General features: G+C 41.7%; 1 protein-coding gene across 1 annotated transcript in view; it reads right to left on the bottom strand.

Annotated features, from left to right (window-relative positions):
- Nucleotides 1–1,436, bottom strand: part of LOC140467314 (SRSF protein kinase 1-like) — an 86,724-nt gene extending 85,288 nt beyond the window's left edge. Inside the window, exons 1-2 of the mRNA XM_072563593.1 lie at nucleotides 1,336–1,436; nucleotides 1,146–1,206 (exon numbers count right to left, since the gene is read on the bottom strand). Of these exons, the coding sequence (XP_072419694.1) occupies nucleotides 1,146–1,206; nucleotides 1,336–1,351 (77 nt within the window). The 5' untranslated portion in view covers nucleotides 1,352–1,436. The remainder of the gene's footprint in view (nucleotides 1–1,145; nucleotides 1,207–1,335) is intronic.
- Between the last annotated feature and the right edge of the window lie 18,562 nt (nucleotides 1,437–19,998).

The raw sequence follows: 19,998 nt of genomic DNA, 5'->3' as shown, positions 1-19,998 counted from the left end.
AAAAGATGACAGCACAGTTACTTAAGTGATTAGACGATCATGACTTACAGAGCTAACTTGTTGAAAAGACAATTGCTTCAGCTAACACTATATAACCAAAAGTAGCATGCCAAAATTCTAATATACTAATAATTTTGAGCTCCATACCATTAACCTCTGCTCTACCTTACCCTACCTGCTATAGAAAATTGGGTCTAAATCTGGATCAACTCCAGACTTATTTTTTTCAATGTTCTCTTTGCCAACATCAAAACTAACACCCTTCACTAAATTCCATTCCCATAAAAAGATTGCTCAGGCTCATCTAACTGCAAAGACAATCAAATTTAAAATACTTGGTACAGTCAACCATCATTCTATGGCATCAGCTCATCAAGCTATCACTGGCACCTTAGAATTCTCCTCTGAACTGGTTAATGAGTTTCCTACAAATCTCCATCCCCAACCTCTTCATTTCAGTCCATATGCAGCCATTTCAACCATACACTCTGGAACTTTCAAAACCCCAAACATTTGTGATGGCTCATTGACAAACAAACACATGGTCTTCAAACGACAGAAGCTTGGGAGTCAATTGTAAAAACATAACTAAACTGAAGAGGTTTATTCAAATTACAGCCTTGACCAGCTCACATCTCGAAAAGCTCATGTCCTCCAAGTGGATTCAGCTGAAATTAACGTGTTAAACAACTCAACTACAGGAAAAAGAGCAAGAATTAGTCTCAGAGTGTATACAGATTGGAGCAACTCAATCCACGTTCAAATATCACTAACGCTATTTGTAAATGGAATGTAATAAAACTTTCAAAATGAAAACAAAAGTCAATCGCTTTGCGTGGATGAAAAGGCTCTTTGTGGGCTCAACACGTTTTTTTTAAAAAAGCACACGCTGTCTAGGCAGCTACCCCCATTCCCAACCCCACTCCCCAAAATTCCCAACCACACACTAGATCCCCAAACCAGAAGCTGCAACAGCAAACAAAATTCAAGGACCGACCAGATGGTCTCAATGGGGGGATCAGAAGGGGGTCTAGAATCAGCTCACAAGGCCTGGGCCGCAGCCTAAGCCTCGGCCTGGCGCTGCCTGTAGGCCGGCGAGAGGGAGGGAGCGAGCGGCCCCCGGCTCCAAAACCATCCCCACTCACTTCTTCAGAATCTTCTCCTTTTTGATTCGGCTTCGTTTCTTGCGCGCCTGCAGAGCCAGAACTGGGAAACAAAACAACAGGGGAGGGAGGGAGAGAAGGAAGAAGGTTAGAGCGGAGATTGAGGAGCCTACAAAGCGGATATTTCTCCCCCTCCAGCGGCCAGGCCGAGCCGGTTGAAAACCTCCCTAACCTTTTCGGGAGCTCATGTTGGAAGCGGTCCCCGCACAACCACCACCGCGCAAGCGCACACCCACGGCGTTTTCTAACCACCGTTCTCTCAACCCACCCCCCCTGCAGTACCACCCATAACTGCTATTCCGACCTCCAGCCGCCAGGTGGGGGCCGCTCACGCCCCGGCTTCTGTTCCGACCTCCAACCGCCAGGTGGTGGCAAACCTCCTAGCAACACTGTGCTCTGTTGACGTCACTGGAGCCATGTGAGGTTTTGTTCTTTGTGCCCATGCTTTTGCTCACATTAAGTCTCCAAATGTTTTGACCATTTTGGGAAATATTCAACGGTTCAGGTAGTATTAGACTTTATGGAATAATAGGTACAGTAATAATACGGTTCCAAAATTGGCTGAGTGGCAGGAAACATCAAGTAATGGTCAATGGAGTTTTTTTCCACATCAGGGTAAGACTTGTCATGTTGGGCCCTTGGCTTAACATAGAACATAGAAGAATACAGTGCAGTACAGGCCCTTCGGCCCTCGATGTTGCGCCGATCAAAGCCCACCTAACCTACACTAACCCACTATCCTCCATATACCTATCCAATGCCCGCTTAAATACCCATAAAGAGGGAGAGTCCACTACTGCTACTAACAGGGCATTCCATGAACTTACGACTCGCTGAGTGAAGAACCTACCCCTAACATCAGTCCTATATCTACCCCCCCTTAATTTAAAGCTATGCCCCCTTGTAATAACTGACTCCATACGTGGAAAAAGGTTCTCACTGTCAACCCTATCTAACCTCCTAATCATCTTGTACACCTCTATCAAGTCACCCCTAAACCTTCTTTTCTGCAATGAAAACAGCCCCAAGTGCCTCAGCCTTTCCTCATAGGATCTTCCTACCATACCAGGCAACATCCTGGTAAACTTCCTCTGCACCCGTTCCAGTGCCTCCACATCCTTCCTATAGTATGGCGACCAAAACTGCACACAATATTCCAGATGCGGCCGCACCAGAGTCTTATACAACTGCAGCATGACCTCAGGACTCCGGAACTCAATTCCTCTACCAATAAAAGCCAGTACGTCATATGCCTTCGTCACAGCACTATTTACCTGGGTGGCAACTTTCAGAGATCTGTGTACATGGACACCAAGATCCCTCTGCTCTTCCACACTACCAAGTAGTCTACCATTAGCCCAGTAATCCATCTTTTTATTACTCTTACCAAAGTGAATCACCTCACACTTAGCTACATTGAACTCCATTTGCCACCTTTCTGCCCAGCTCTGCAGCTTCTCTGTATCCCGCTGTAACCTGCCACATCCTTCCTCACTGTCTACAACTCCTCCGACTTTCGTTTCATCCGCAAACTTGCTCACCCAACCTTCTAACCCATCCTCCAGGTCATTTATAAAAATGACAAACAGCAATGGTCCCAAAACAGATCCTTGCGGAACACCGCTAGTGACGGCACTCCAAGATGAACCTTTGCCATCAACTACTACCCTCTGTCTTCTTCCAGCCAGCCAATTCCTAATCCAAACCTCCAACTCACCCTCAATGCCATATCTCTGTATTTTCTGCAGTAGCCTACCATGGGGGACCTTATCAAACGCCTTACTAAAATCCATATATACCACATCTACCGCTTTCCCCTCATCTACCTCCTTAGTCACCTTCTCAAAGAATTCAATAAGGTTTGTGAGGCACGACCTGCCCTTCACAAAACCATGCTGACTATCCTTGATCACATCATTCTTATCCAGATGTGCATAAATCCTATCCCTTACAATTCTCTCTAAGACTTTGCCCACAACAGAAGTGAGACTCACTGACCTATAGTTACTAGGATTATCCCTACTCCCCTTCTTGAACAAGGGAACCACGTTTGCTAGCCTCCAGTCCTCCGGCACTACTCCTGTAGACAAAGAGGACACAAAAATCAAGGCCAATGGCTCTGCAATCTCCTCCCTTGCTTCCCAGAGAATCCTAGGATAAATGCCATCAGGCCCAGGGGACTTATCTTGTTTGATGACAAGTTACAAGGAGCAGTTGTGAGTTGTCATGGTATGTGTTAATGAGAAAGACTGTGCTGTCAAGAGCATAATTTCAATATTTGCAAATCATACAAAGCCTGGAAACATTATAATGGAAGAAGAGAGTGGTGGAATACTATGGAGGGGAAATAGACAAAAGTGAGTACTGCAGATCAGAGTCTGTGCTGGAAAAGCACAGCAGGTCAGGCAGCATCCGAGGAGCAGGAAAATTGACCTTCATCAGGAATGGTGAAGGGTTCCTGCCTGAAACGTCGATTTTCCTAGGCCTCGGATGCTGCCTGACCTGCTGTGCTTTTCAGCACCACTAACCTTGGAGGGGATACAGGCAAATTTAAAATGGAGGAGTCTAGGTAATGCATATTTGAAGGAAGATCCTGAAGGCACCTTGAAATGAAGGATACAATTATAAAAGGAGTGCAGAAGTGGATGTACCTGAGTGTGTATGTACATAACTAATAAAAAGTGACCAGTTATTAAAATACACCTTTATTAATAGGGGTATTAGAGTATAAGAACAGGTAGGATATGTTGAACTTGAATTCAATTTCAGCTGAAGTACTGGGTCAGTTTTGGGCACACATCACAAAAAATGTGAAGGCATTGGAGGAATCACTGATGCTATTTATGAGAATTGTTCCTTAGATGAGGAATTTCAGTTATGAAGATAGATGGGAGACTATTGGACTACTTCCCTTCAAAAAGAGAAGGCTGAGAGGAGGTCAAATTGAAGTACTCAAGATCGTGAGAGTAATGGACAGTGTAAGTAGGGAGAAAATGTTTCCATTCATGAAAGTATTGAGAACGAGAAGGCATAGATTTAAAGTAACTAGTAAAAAAAAACAAAAATGATATGAGTCAAGCAATGAGTGGTTAAGGTTAAGAATACACCAGATAATGATAGAGATGGGTTCAATGTAGATGTTGAAAAAATGAATTAGGCATAATATTGAAAAGGAACGATGTGTAGGATTTTGGTGAGAATGCATGGAAGAGGCTCTAAATTAAATGCTGTCTTGGAGACCCACTGTAGGAATGAATGATTTCATTCTGCACAGTAACAATTCTGTAATTCTGTGAAGCAAACACAGAGTTAATGTTTCAGGTAAATGATCTTTCACCTGAGCTGGGAAAAGACACAACCATCTTTACCTTCTTCATCAATGGCTTTCCCTTCATCATAATACAACGCAACTTCGATTATCTGAATGACATGGGCGGGGAGTAGTTTGTGTGGATAATCGAATGTTCGGAAAACACAGTTTACCTAAGCATTGGGACCTTGCGATCTTGTTTGAATAATCCAAAATTCGGATAAGTTGATGTTTGTATAATTAAGATTGTACAGTATTAGAATTGAGGATGATCACTGCTAATTGCACAATGTTCAGTATCGTTTGTGGCTCCTCACATCCTGAAACAGAACATGTCCAAATGCAGCAAGACATGGAAGATATTCAGGCATAGGCAGACAAGTGGCAAGTAATATTTGCGCCACACAAGTTACAGGCTATAAGACACGGAGCAGAAGTAGGCCAGTTAGCATATAAAGCCTGCTCCACCATTCAATGCGATCATGGCTGATCCCTTGATTCCCTTGCTGATTAAAATTATATCTGTCTTTGTTTTGAATATACCAAACAACCCAGCCTCGACAGCCCTCTGAAATAAATAATTGCACAGATTCACAAACCTCAGAAAGAAGAAATTCCTCGTTATGTCCTTTAAATACTTGACCCTCTTTCTGAGATTATGTGCTTTGTTCCAAGACTCTCATACAAGGAGAAACAATCTTTTTGTATCTACCCTGCAACTTGTGATGGCTCTCAGCCTGGCTTCTCACCAGCTCACAGTGGTGTCTCGGCTCAGTGTGCAACTGGATCCTGCACATGCATGTTTCCGAGAGAAAGGAGAGACTACAGTTTCAGCAACATTGATGGTATCTGCTGTAGCGGTGTCAACAACAGAGCGAGATTAATGGAGAATCCATCAAAGACTGTTAAACTTTTAACTGATTCCTTTCTTTTCCCAGTTTAAACTATGAAAAACTTAATGTAAACTATCTATTTCTTTATTTTTCTACCATTCTATGAAGTAATGCTTAACGTTTTAATTCTTGTTTCTCTTATTATTTTGTGCCTAAGCTTTTTTTGTACCGAGGAACTTTGGTATCTAAGATGGTGCTATCCGTGGCGACAATGTACACTTTTCAATGTGCTCCTGTACTTGAGTACAGAGTCATAGAGATGTACAGCACAGAAATATCCTTTGGTTCAACTTGTCCATGATGACCAGATATCCTAAATTAATCAAGTCCCATTTGCCAGCAATTGGCCCATATCCCTCTAAACACTTTATCATCTACCCATCCAAACGCCTTTTAAATGCTGTAATTATACCAGCCTCCACCACTTCCTCTGGCAGCTCAGTCAATATGCAGACCACCCTTTGCATGAACAAGTTGCTCCTTGCATACCTTTTAAATCTTTTCTTTCTCACCCTAAACCTTTGCTCTCTACTTCTGGATTCCCGGAACCCAGGGAAAAGACCTTGTCTACTTATCCCATCCATGCCCTCATGATTTTATAAACCTCTGTAAGTCACCCTTCAGCCTCTGACACTCCAGGGAAAACAACTCCACCTTATTCTGCCTCTCTCAATCACTCAAACCATTCAATCCTGGCAACATTGTTGTAAATCATTTTTGAACCTTTTCAAATTTCACAGCATCCTTTAGGAAGGAGACCAGAATTGTACACAATACTCCAAAAGTCACCTAACCAATGTCCTGTACAGCCACAACATGACCTCCAAACTCCTATACTCAATACTCTGACTAGTAAAGGAAAGCATACCAAATGCCTTCTTCACTACCCTATCTATCTGAGACTCCACTTTGAAGGAGCTATGAATCTGCATTCCAAGGCTCTTTGTTCAGCAACACTCCCCAGTTACCACTAAGTATATAAATCTTGCCCTGATTTACGTTTCCAAAGTGCAGCACCTCATATTTATCTAAATTAAACTCCATCTGCCACTCCTTGGCCAATTGGCCTATCTGATCAAGATCCTGTTTTACTCTGAGGTAACATTCGCTGTCCACTACACCTCCAATTATGGTGTCATCTTCAAACTTACCAACTATACCACCTATGTTCACATCCAAATCATTTATACAAATGGTGAAAAGCAGTGGTCCCAGCACCAATTCTTGTGGCACACCACTGGTCACAGGCCTCCAGTCTGAAAGGCAACCCCTTCACCAGAACCCTCTGCCTTTGAGCAAGTTCTGTATCCAAATGGCTAGTTCTCCCTGTATTCCATGCAATCCTACCTTGCTAACCAGTGTATCATGAGGAATCTTGTCAAATATCTTACTGAGGTCCATATAGATCATGTCAACTACTCTGCTCTCATAAATCCTCTTCTTCAAAAAGCTCAATCATGTTTGTGAGATATGATTTCCCATTCACAAAGCCATGTTGACTATCCCTAATCAGTCCTTGCCTTTCAAATGTAAATCCTATCTCTCAGGATTCCCTCCAATAAGTTGTCCACCACTGATACCAGGCTCACCGGTCTATAGTTCCCTGGCTTTTCCTTCCCACCTCTGTGAAATTGTGGCACCACTTTAGCCAACCAGTCTTCAATCTCGAGCACCTCACCAATGATTCTCGATAATCCAAAGATTTCAACAAGGGACCCAGCAATCACTTCCCTAGCTTCCCACTGAGTTCTAGAGTTCTCCTAATCTGGTCCAGGGGACTTATCCACCCTTATGCATTTTAAGACATCCAGCGCCACCACCTCTATATTATGCACATTTTTCAAGACATCACCATCTATTTCCTCATATTCTATACCTTTCATGTCCTTCACAGTAAACACTGATGCAAGATACTCATTTAGTATCTACCCCATCTTCTGAAGTTCCATACATAGGCTGCCTTGCTGATCCTTCAGGTACGAGCTGAAAAATGTGTTCCTGAAAAAGCGCAACAGGTCAGGCAGCATCCAAGGAGCATGAGAATCGACGTTTCGGGCATAAGCCCTTCTTCAGGAATGATCCTTCAGGTAACCTATTCTCTCCCTAGTTAGCCTTTTGTCCTAATGTATTTATAAAATGAATCCTTATCCATATTTGCCAAAGCTCGAACATGTCCTTTTTTGCCCTCCTGATTTCCCTCTTCAGTATACTCCTACTGCCTTTATACTCTTCTATTCAATCTCTGTTATTTATTCCTGACATCTGCTTACTCTTTCTTAACCAAAACCTCAATTTCTCGAGTCATCCAGCATTCCCTACACCTACCAGCCTTGCCTTTCACCCTAACAGGAATATACTGTCCGTAGACTCGTTTAGTATCTCCTCCATCACCACATTGCTCAGAAGGGAAGGGGGAAGAGGAGCAGAGCATTAGTCATTGGGGACTCCATAGTTAGGGGGACAGGGAGGAGGTTCTGTGGGAACAAGAGAGACTCACGGTTGGTGTCTTGCCTCGCAGGTACCAGGGTTCATGATGTCTCTGATTGTGTTTTCAGGATCCTTGAGGGGGAGGGGGAGCAGCCCCCAAGTCATAGAACATAGAGAACATAGAAAAGTACAGCGCAGAACAGGCCCTTTGGCCCATGATGTTGTGCTGAGATTTGATCCTAATGTCATATAGTAGCTTAACCTATGCACCCCTCAACTCACTGTTATCCATGTGCATGTCCAGCAGTCGCTTAAATATCCCCAATGACTCTGCTTACACCTCCACAGCTGGCAACGCATTCCATGCATTCACAACTCTGCGTAACAAATCTACCTCTGATGTCTCCTTTATACCTTCCTCCTAAAAACTTCAAACTATGACTTCTCATACCAGTCAATCTTCCCTGGGGAAAAGTCTCTGGCTATTGATTCTATCTATTTCTCTCATTATTTTGTATACCTCTATCAGGTCTCCTCTCTTCCTCCTCCTCTCCAGAGAGAAAAGTCCAAGCTTATTCAACCTTTCTTCATAAGGCAAGATCCCAGTCCAGGCAGCATCCTAGTAAACCTTCTTTGCACTCTGTATCTTTCCTAAAGTAGGGCAACCAGAACTGGACATAACATTCCAGTTGTGGTCTCACCAGGGACTTGTAGAGCTGCAGCAAAACCTCACAGCTCTTAAACTCGACTCCCTCTCTTAATGAAAGCCAAAGCACCATATGGTTTCTTAACAACCCTATCCGCTTGGGTGGCAACTTTGAGGGATCTATGTACTTGCACACTCAGATCCCTCTGTTCCTCCACACTGCTAAGAATGCTGTCTTTAATCCTATATTCAGCATTCGAGGTCGACCTTCCAAAATGCTCACTTCGCATTTATCCAGGTTGAACTCCATCTGCCATTAATCAGCCCAGCTCTGCAGCCTGCAGTAGCCCTCTATACTATCGACAACACCTCTAACCTTAGTATCATCTGCAAATTTACTAACCCACCCCTCAACATCCTCAACCAAGTCATTTTTAAAAACTACAAAGAGCAGAGGCCCAAGAACAGAGCCCTGCGTGACCTCACTCAACACTGACCTCCAGACAGAATACTTCCCATCTATAACCACTCTTTGCCTTCTGTCAGCCAGCCAATTCTGAATCCAGAGGCATGGTCTGCATAGGCACCAACAACATAGGTATGAAGAGAGATGGAAATTTAAGGCAGAAATTCAAGGAGCTAGGGTGGAAGCTCAGAGCTAGAACAAACAGTTGTTGTCTCTGTTGTCCATGCCACGTGCTAGTGAGGGAAATAATAGAGAGACAGAAGAGTTGAATACATGGCTACAGGGATGGTGCAGAAGGGAGGGTTTTGGATTCCTGGATAATTGGGATTCTTTCTGGGGTAGATGAGACCTCTACAAACAGGATGGTCTTCACCTGAACCAAAGGGGTACCAATATCTTGGGGAGGAAATTTGCTAATGCTCTTCTGGTAGGTTTAAACTAATTCAGCAGTGGGATGGGAACCGAAATTGTAGTTCAAGTATACAGGGGGTTGAGAGTAGTGAAGTCAGAACTAAGATTTCAAGATCACAAGAAGGCACCAACAAGCAAGAAGTTGGTTTGAACTGAGTCTACTTCAATGCCAGGAGCATACGGAATAAAGTGGGTGAACTTGCAGCATGGGTTGGTACCTGGGATTTCGATGTTGTGGCCATTTCACAGACATGTGTCGGGCAGGAACAGGAATGGTTATTGCAGATTCCAGGATTTAAATGTTTCAGTAAGAACAGAGAAATGGTAAAAGAGGGGGTGGTGTGGCACTGTTAGTCAAGGACAGTATTACGGTTGCAGAATGGACTTTTGAGGACTCGTCTACTGAGGTAGTATGGGCTCAGATTAGAAACAGAAAAGGAGAGGTTACCCTGTCAGGAATTTTCTATAGGCCTGCAAATAGTTCCAGAGATGTAGAAGTAAGGTTAGCAAAGATGATCCTCATAGGCGCGAGAGTGATAGGGTAGTTGTTATGGGGACTTTAAGTTTCCAAATATTGACTGGGAATACTATAGTTAAAGTACTTTAGATGAGTCAGTTTTTATCCAAAGTGTGCAGGAGGGTTCACTGATACAGTGTATAGACAGGCCAACAAGGGGCGAGATCATATTAGATTTGGTACTGAGTTATGAACCTAGCCAGGTGTTAGATTTGGAGGTAGATGAGCACTTTGGTGATAGTGACCACAATTTGGTTATGTTTAGTGATGGAAAGGGATAGGCATATACCACAGGGCAAACGTTATTGCTGGGGGAAAGGCAATTACAATGTGTTTAGGCAAGGGAAGGAAACTGTAGGGGATAGATACAGTTGAAATGTGGAGCTTATTCAAGGACCATCTACTGCGGTTCCTTGATAAGTGTGCACTGGTCAGGCAGGGGGGAAGTTGTCGAGCGCAGGAGCCATGGTTTACTCAGGGAGTTGAATCTCTTGTCAAGAGGAAGAAGGTGGCTTACATTAGGATGAGATGTGATGGCTCAGGGTGCTTGAGAGTTACAAGTTAGCCAGGAAAGGCCTAAAGTGAGAGCTAGGAAGAGCCAGGAGGTGACGTGAGAAGTCATTCAAGGATAGGACCAAGGAAAACCCTAAGGATTTCTGTAGGTATATATCAGGAATAAAAGAATGACAAGAGTAAGATTAGGGCCAATCAAGTGTGGTAGTGGGAAGTTGTGCATGAAGTCAGAGGAGATAGAGAAAGTGCTAAATGAATAGATTTCATCAGTATTCACACTAGATTAGATTACTTACAGTGTGGAAACAGGCCCTTCGGCCCAACAAGTCCACACCGCCCCGCCGAAGCGCAACCCACCCATACCCATACATTTACCCCTTACCTAACACTAGGGGCAATTTAGCATGACCAATTCACCTGACGTGCACATCTTTGTGACTGTGGGAGGAAACCGGAGCACCCGGAGGAAACCCACGCAGACACGGGGAGAATGTGCAAACTCCACACAGTCAGTCGCCTGAGGCGGGAATTGAACCCGGGTCTCTGGCGCTGTGAGGCAGCAGTGCTAACCACTGTGCCACCATGCCGCCCACTAGAAAAAGACAATGCGGTAAGGAGAATACTGAGATACAGGCTACTAGACAAGACGAGATCAATCTCAAGGAGTAGGTTTTAGCAACTTGTTCAAGAAGGGGAGTAGAGACAACCCTAGAAATTATAGACCTTGAAGCCTTACTTTGGTTGTGGATAAAGTAGTGGAAAGGTTCATAAGAGATAGGATTTATAATCATCTAGAAAGCAATTAGTTGATTAGGGATAGTCAACATGGTTGTGTGAAGGGTAGATAGTGCCTCACAAACCTTATTGAGCTCTTTGAGAAAGTGACCAAACAGGTGGATGAGGGTAAAGCCGTTGATGTATATGGATTGCAGTAAGACATTTGATATGGTTCCCCACGATAGGCTATTGCACAAAATACGGAGGCATGGGATTGAGGGTAATTTAGCAGTTTGGATCAGAAATTGGCTAGCTGAAAGAAGACAGAGGGTGGTGGTTGATGGGAAATATTTCTTCCTGGAGTTCAGTTACTCATGGGGTACCGCAAGGATCTATTTTGGGTCCACTGTTGTTTGACATTTTTATAAATGACCTGAATGAGGATATAGAAGGAGAGGTTAGTAAATTTGGTGATGACAGTAAGGTTAGTAGAGTTGTGGATAGTGAGGGAGGATGTTGTAGGTTACAGGGAGACATAGATAAGCTGCAGGCGTTGGGCTGAGAGGCGGCAAATGGAGTTTAATGCAGAAAAGTGTAAGGTGATTCACTTTGGAAAGAGTAAAAGGAATGCAGAGTACTGGCCTAATGGTAAGATTCTTGGTTGTGTAGATGAGCAGAGAGATCTCAATGTCCAAGTACATAGATCCTTAAAAGTTGCCACCCAGGTCGATAGGGTTGTTAAGAAGGCATATGGTGTGTAAGGTTTTATTGGTCGAGGGATTGAGTTTTGGAACCATGTGATCATGCAGCTGTACAAAATTCTGGTGTAGCCACATGTGGAGTATGGCATACAATTCTGGTCACCGCATTATAGGAAGGATGTGGAAGTTTTGGAAAGGGTTCAGAGGAGATTTACTAAGATGTTGCCTGGTATGGAGGGAAGCTCTTACAAGGAAAGGCTGAGGGACTTGACGTTGTTTTCATTAGAAGAAGGTTGAAAGGTGACTTAATTGAGACATACAAGATAATCAGAGGATTAGATAGGTTGGACAATGAGAGCCTTTTTCCTCGGATGGTGATGGCTAGCACGAGGGGGCATTGCTTTAAATTGAGGGGTGATAGATATAAGACAGATATCACAGGTAGTTTCTTTACTCAGAGTAGTAGGGGTATGGAACACACTGCCTGCAACAGTAGTAGACTCACCAACTTTAAGGACATTTAAATGGTCATTGGATAGGCATATGGTTGAGAACGGGATAGTGTAGGTTTGATGGGCTTCAGATTGTTTTCACAGGTCAGCGCAACGTCAAGGGTAGAAGGGCCTGTATTGCGCTGTAATGTTCTATGTTCTAGACCCTCATTTTTGAAAGCTTCCCATTTTGCAGCCATTCCTATACCTGTGAATATCTGCCCCCAATCAACTTTTGAAAGTTCTTGACTAATACCGTCAAATTTGGTCTTCCTCCAATTTAGAACTTTAACTTTTGGATCCTGTCTATCCTTTTCCATCACTGTTTTAAAACTAATAGGATTATGGTCACTGACCCCAAAATGCTCACCCTCAGGTAGTCAGCGGGAAATTAAGAAACAAATTTGTAAGGAGATCTCAGTTACCTGTAAGGACAATAGGGTGGTTATGGTAGGGGATTTTCACTTTCCAAACATAGACTGAGACTGCCATAGTGTTAAGGTTTAGATGGAGAGGAATTTATTAAGTGTGTACAAGAAAATCTTCTTATTTATTATGTGGATGTACTGACTAGAAAAAGTGCAAAACTTGACCTACTCTTGGGAAATAAGGTAGGGCAAGTGACTGAGTTATGATTATACATGACAATAAAATCTAAATGCCTTAAGACCTGTGGATGTACAGATTTCTACCCTTCTGCAGGAATGAAACTACCCCAACAGCACAAACTCACTAATTAATCCATGCATGTTGTGTAATCTGTTAACTCGCCCGACTTCTGCAATATACGACATGGGGGATTTCTCCAATGACATCTCAGTTGTACTGCCTTCATGCAATTTGAAGACTGTAGAAAGCTGTACCTTACAACTACTTTTATTTCCCAGCCTATATTAGATACAGAACCAACCCCAACCTTCTTTGTAAGTTTTTGTTAATGTATTTGTTGTCACTTGTTGTTATTTTTTGGCGCACTAAAACACCACACTCCTTCACTCAAGAAACCACTCGGAATAGCTCTCCTTTGTTTTATATCTGGTTAACTAAGTTTAATTAAACTGTCATGGCTAGATGCTAAAAGGGAAACCAAACAAAAATATATTTGTTGTGTATTTATATATTTGTTGTGACTGATTGAATGGGGACCTATAAAGACTCCTTGCCTTGAGCAATGATGTCTCTTGCCATTCCTATAACATCTCTATGGAATCATCTCAGGGCCATCAACTTTAGTTATGACTTCTTCATCTTGCCCTCATCTACATGTCTCCATTCCTCATTTTCTGTGCTATCAGTTTGCTTGTCTGACATTCAGTCTTAGATGTGTTATTACCTCTACTAGCTAAACACTGGGAAAACATCAAGCTGTCAAAAAAAGTCCATATCCATGATACCTACTTCATTCTCCTCTCTGACTACCTGTATAGGTTTAAGTTGAAACAAACTGTTCATGACCTTGGCATCCTGTCCAATCCCTTCAGCTTTTCCAATCACATATCTTCTCCTTCTGATTATCTCTGCCCTATTTGGCACATTTGCTTATATAGTTTTTGTCACTTCTGCACTCAACTCTTCTGGATAATTGTGTCATTCAAACTCTACAACAGCTATGCCGCCTGTATCCTAACCCTGAAACTACTCAATCCCCATTCTATCTTGCTGACAGATTCCACCAGTGCTTCAAATTTAAAATTACGATGTTTATGTTTAAGACCAGCTGTCATTTTGCCCCTTCCTTGCTGTATAACCATTTTTTTTGTCAACAATCTATCCCCAGACTTTCCAAAGTACTCAGTCCAGCCCTTTATGCATCAACTAGCTTTGCACACTACTATTGACAGTCAGGTCTGCAGTTGCTCAACTCCAACACTGCAGAATTCTTTCCCTCAACCCCTTTGCCTTTCCACATTTCTCTCCTTCAAACCCCTCTTTAAATCTTACTCTTTGGCCAAGTTTTTCTTCACACTTCCTAACATTTACTTAATTTCATTTTTCATAACACTTTTATAAAAATGTCTTTGGACATATTTGTTCATTTAAAAGTGTTACAAAAATCTGAATGTTTTTGCTGTTGCCATTCATTGTTCTTATCTTGTCCTTGAAAAAGAAAGCAAAAATGGACAAATTATCTTTTGTTACCCTGACAAGCAGTAATACATTGTTTTCAGAATGCAGTCCAAAACAGTTGTATTGGGCAATGCACTGCAGCTACATACCATATATTCTTTTTTATTGAATTGAAAGAACATATGGATGTATCTGAAGTATTGGTCATTTTAGAAGTGCAGAGAATATAGTACAATCTTATTGACAATGATGTTATGTAATGAAAGCAATTTAATTCTGCTTGAGCAGATAATTGAAAACATACTTAGTGCAATGCAATCTTAAATTGAGTGATTACACTTTTTTCAGTTAGCTGTGAGTTAGAGTTGGAATTGAAACTCACTATCAACAAGCCTTAACTAAATTTAACATATTTTCTTATCAACCTGTTCAGGTATGTTATTACACTTTTTTGGAGCAGGTGAGAAGTGAACCTGGGCTGCCTGGCTCAGAGGTAGTGTTACAACATGGAGACAAACAGCCAAAGCAAATTAGCCTCCCCTATCCCTGTATTCACATCACAGACTTAAAATACTCAATGACCCTTAAAATTGACCCCAGTGGCTCTTAACCAGACTTTTGATTAACTAATACCAAACTTTGTAAATAGTTGACACCAGACACCGGGTTTATAGTTAAACACCCAAAAAATGTAACAAAATTTGCAGAGCAAAGTTAAACAGCAAGGTAATCTATAACGCCACTGATTTAAACCCAATCCTGTTTAATGTCAGCTCCTATTCTTAAAGACAGGCAGATAAACATGCACAGTTAAGGGATAAATCAATATGAAAAAATAAATGAGATGTAACTTAGAGTCTTGAGTTGAAACATCTCTAGGGTGCTTTTTAACAAGGAGCTGTCTGCAATTAACTTTCAGGCCCAGCTTGATAAAAAAAACTTTGTTTTATTTTAAACAATCCAAAGTCCAAATGTCCTCTTCAGCTCTCAACTCATAGTACAAAGCTCCAAATAAAAAATGATAAATGAAAAATCAGCGAGGTTTCTAATAGTGGGAACACTACTACTGTGTCATAAGAGCCATCCTGACTAAGTTTAATAATGACCCTGATGTACTCAATTCTGAACAGGGTCTCCTTTATTCGCATGATCATATTAGTAGCATTTTCACCACTGTTGGAGTTGGATCACTCTTATCTGCAGCTTGCATTACACAATGCAGTAATGAGGAACTTGCTCAGACACAAAAATACCATACCTGATTCTTTAAACTGCTGAAGCCTTTAAGTTCTCTATTCTCTACCCAATAAGTGAACACCCAAGCAGAGTCATTTCTGAAGCAATTGTTTTAAAACAATGTTTCATTAAAAGGCTGATTTCAGAATTAAATGTAGAATTAAAGCTCAAAGTGTTTTCTCTGTATTTCTAGATAGGCTTACACCTAATTAGAAAAATGTAATCTTCAAATTATGATTTCCATAGGTTATGGACAAGAAATTGTGCAAGTTATCCTTTCTGAACACAAGGTATGTGGTGTGGAGTGTAGCCAGGGGTGGGGCACAGATTGGACACAATCATTTGGCAGCATAATGACCCAAGTCATCTAAATCTACCAATATACTAAAGGAGACTTATTCCTGTATTTGACTGTGGGAATTACATTGTAAGGCATCAACAACATGTTTGAAGAAGATAATATTGACCTACTAGGGCATAGAAATGTTTAGGGAATATCAATGGTTTTGTAGCAGAGACAAAGTGAGGCATAGAAATATTGGTCAACAAGCTAAACATTATGACTTAATCATAAAGAGAGAATGAATAGTAGTTTACCTAATTGTGGTAGCAGTTCTGGAAGTGTTATCAATTCATATAGTGCTCTTCAGGAAACAAATAGAAAGTTCATGAAATACACAGCAGATTTTGCCAGCATCAATGGAAAGAGAAATAGAGTTAATGCTAGGATTTGAGTATGTTTATTCTTCAGAAAACATATACCTTTGTGTCTATATTTCATGTATATTTCCAGTTCAGAAAAGTAACAGTGGACTTGAAACATTAACTCAGTTTTGCTTCCTCCATAGATGCTGCCAGACCAGCTGAGTTTCTCCAATACTTTCAGTTTTCATTTCAGATTTCCAACATTCACAGTATTTTGCTTTTATTCTATTGATCCACAGGAATTGATTGCCTCTCAGAATATTATTAGCACGTCTAACAAGTGAAACAATTTTCATATATCTTTGATCCAAGATGTTATAATACCATATCCAAGATGACCCGATTTGTGAAAATGGGACAGGCCTATTAATGGAAACATAACTTAAACAGCAGTAGATCTGTCACAAGCTGTCCCAAAACAGCTGGTCCAGATACTGGAACAAGTATATTAAAATTAGGACTGTCATGGTCAACCGTGATCATCATAATCACATCAAATATCTTCTGACCCAAAACAGAATTTGAAAAAGGAACAGAGTTTACAGTGGCTTTATGTGAACGATCAACCTCTTCCAACAGTAAATTATCCTATTTTGAGTTGTTCAAGCAGTGAATATAGAAAATGGTAAAGGTCGCAAACCATATACCAATATCCCAGCAATAAATACATATTGTGCATAAATACATACTTTCTTGTGGCAATCGCATAATGATGGTCTTCTTTTAGCACTGCTGTAGCAGTTTGATACAACTGACTGGCTTTCTACAACCATTGCCAAGTGAGTCTCCCAAAACAAGAGCCTTCTTTTGCAGCAATATCAATGAAGTGTTGCCCTCCTACAGCCATCTATGAAGCATGTAGCAGCTTCATGGGTGTCTCCAGCAGATCCAAATTCAAGAAGCAGCCAGATCTTTTTGAACCGAAGGTGACATTTGAGAAGATAACTTTTTAAAAAGTCTGCATCGTGTCTTCATCTCTCAGCAATTTTATGATGGATCAGCTATCGGCTGATCATGTGGGACATATGGGTCAGCAGAATGCTGATTGGTGGAACCAACCTGCCTGATACTGCTATTTTTCAGCACATCAGCACAAGCCGAGATTCTGATCATAGCTTTTTAGTTGAATATGGATAATAGATAACAATCTGCCCAGGATGATACTGAGATACAGCCAAGAATTGTTCTTATTCAAGGCTAATCTACCATGTTTGAAATGGGCATCTTAATCCTGTGATTTTATTATTAAGCAAAAGCAGCCAACTGTTTCTTCAAGTACGTGTCATCAATGTGCATCTAGAAGTATTTGCAGGAGATAGTGGAACAGTGATAATGTCACTGCACTTGTTATACAAACTCCTAGGATACTGTCTGGGGGAGTTCAGCTCCCACCGGGGTGATTATTGGAAATTGAATTGAAAAATAAAATTTGGAAAATAAAGCTAGCCTTATTGATTGTTTTCAAACTCCATTTGGTTCACTCATGTCCTGGGTGGCGCAGTGGCTCAGTGGTTAGCACTGTTACCTCACAGCATTTTCGATTCCAGCCTCAGGCGACCGTCTGTGTGGAGTTTGCAGATTCACCCTGAGTCTGTGTGTTTCCTCAGAGTGCTCTAGTTTTTCCCACAATCCAAATATGTGCATGTCAGGTGAATTGGCCATTCTAAATTGCCCATAGTGTTAGGTACATTAGTCAGGAGTAAAGTAGGGGAATATGTCTGGGTGGATTGCTTTTCGGAGGGTCAGTGTGGACTTCTTGAGCGAAAGGGCCTATTTCCACACTAGGGATTCTATGGAAATCAGCAATCTTGACCTGGACTGGTCTGTCTGTGACTCCAAGCAAAGAAAATGTGGTTGACTCTTAACTGTGCTTTGAAATTGCCCAGCTAGTGATACCCAGATCCCATGAATGACAGAAGAAAAATATACTAGAATAAATATAGGAAATGTAATCATAGGGTTTAGCATTGTATTGGGTTAAGTAAATAACTTGTGTTCCATTTGGACATTGTCTCAACAATAAAGACATACAACAGCTATATAACTTGTTAGTCTTAGATGTTAAAGCGATATGAGAAAACATATGTTTATTTGGTAAGTAGTAATGCATTCATTCAGATACTGATTGTTGTCGGCGTTATGTTAGATAAAATGTTGACATTATGCTAATTTATAGAATGGGCAATCGATTGAGGAAATATTGCCTTATTGAAAGCGTCATTTGAAGGCTCTGGTGTTAAAGCCTTATTATAAAGATAGATTACTTAACACAGATAAAGGACTTCAGTGGCAAAATTTTGTTTGCAACAGGTATTGAAGAGTCCTGTGAATGCAAGATTTTCAGTTATTGTTGCAATGCAGCAATGGCAAGAAACCAGCTCTTTTTGAGTGTTGGAATTGTGAAGAACATAGTGAACTACAAATATACATGCACAGGCGCAGAATATAATCCCTCCCATGGAATGTTTGGTAGTAGGGACATTTAATTGGGTGGGTACTTGTTACCTTTCTGCCTCTGCCCTGTTTATGGTTGTACCCCATGTTCATTATGTTCTGAAGCCAATTACAGTGGATGATTTATCGGCCTCGTCTAACTGCTGCTGTCGTTCACATAGTGGCAGGTGGGGACTCACTGAGCAGGAAACCCAAACAACAAACCGATTCAAGAATGTACAAAGCTCCAGGGGTGAGTGTACTTCATTCAAAGACAGTTATTGCCTGATCAAGAAACCCAATATCAGGAAGATCGGCTGGGGTGTTGAGTGTAACACACTATAATTGCTGCTGATCTTCCAAGATCACTATCCCATCATTCACCTCCTGTCACCTGTGGCCTTGTCTAGCAATATTCTTTGGTCTTGTGTGGGTGCATTACCACCAACAGCACTACCAGCCCAGTGGTGATACTGAGCAATGAAGGTCTTATCTTGCAAAATGTTCAGTTTCAACCCCACGAGGTCTGTGACCTGAATATAGGGTACTGCCAGATCTCTAACCAGTGAGAAAACCCATGTCTTTTACATCCAGTTTCACACACAACTTTGGTCACATGCTGGATTTTATGGTCACATCCAGCTGTGTTAGTGAATGAGTAAGCAGTAGCAAATATGTGTGAATCCTGAGATTGGGAGTGAGCCAGACACATGCACATAACCTCCCCACGTTCCTTCATTCCCAAAAACCTATCCACATACTTCATCAGGAGGGCAAATCCCTGGCTGAAAGGCCACCTCCTTCAAAACCCCAGTTTTGGGTATATTCTGCCAAAGGCCAGCTTGTAATATTCATCACCAGAGGTAAATAGAATATTAAACCAAACTCCGTAATTCAACCTCGTTCCCTTTTCATAGAATCCCTATAGAATGGAAACAGGCCCTTTGGCCTAATAAGTCCACACCGATCCTCCAAAGAGCAACCAACCCAGACCCATTCCCTTACATTTAACTCCTGACTAATGCACCCAACCTACACATCCCTAAACACTGTGGATTTAGCACAGCCAATTCACCTGGCCTGCACATCTTTGAATTGTGGGAGGACACGGGAGCACCCAGAAGAAACCCATGCAGACACGGGGGGAATGTGCAAACTCTGCACAGTAACCCGAGGTTGGAATTGAATGCACATTCCTGGTGCTATGAGGCAGCAGTGCCAACCACTGAGCCACCGTGCTGTCCAAGATTTATGGCCTAGTCTGTCTTTTTCCAGTTCTTCTTAAGCAAAAAGCCAAAAAAA

The sequence above is a fragment of the Chiloscyllium punctatum genome, chromosome 45 (assembly GCF_047496795.1).
Source record: "Chiloscyllium punctatum isolate Juve2018m chromosome 45, sChiPun1.3, whole genome shotgun sequence".
In the NCBI taxonomy this organism is placed as follows: Eukaryota; Metazoa; Chordata; class Chondrichthyes; order Orectolobiformes; family Hemiscylliidae; genus Chiloscyllium; species Chiloscyllium punctatum.
This window is presented reverse-complemented; position numbering and strand designations above follow the sequence as displayed.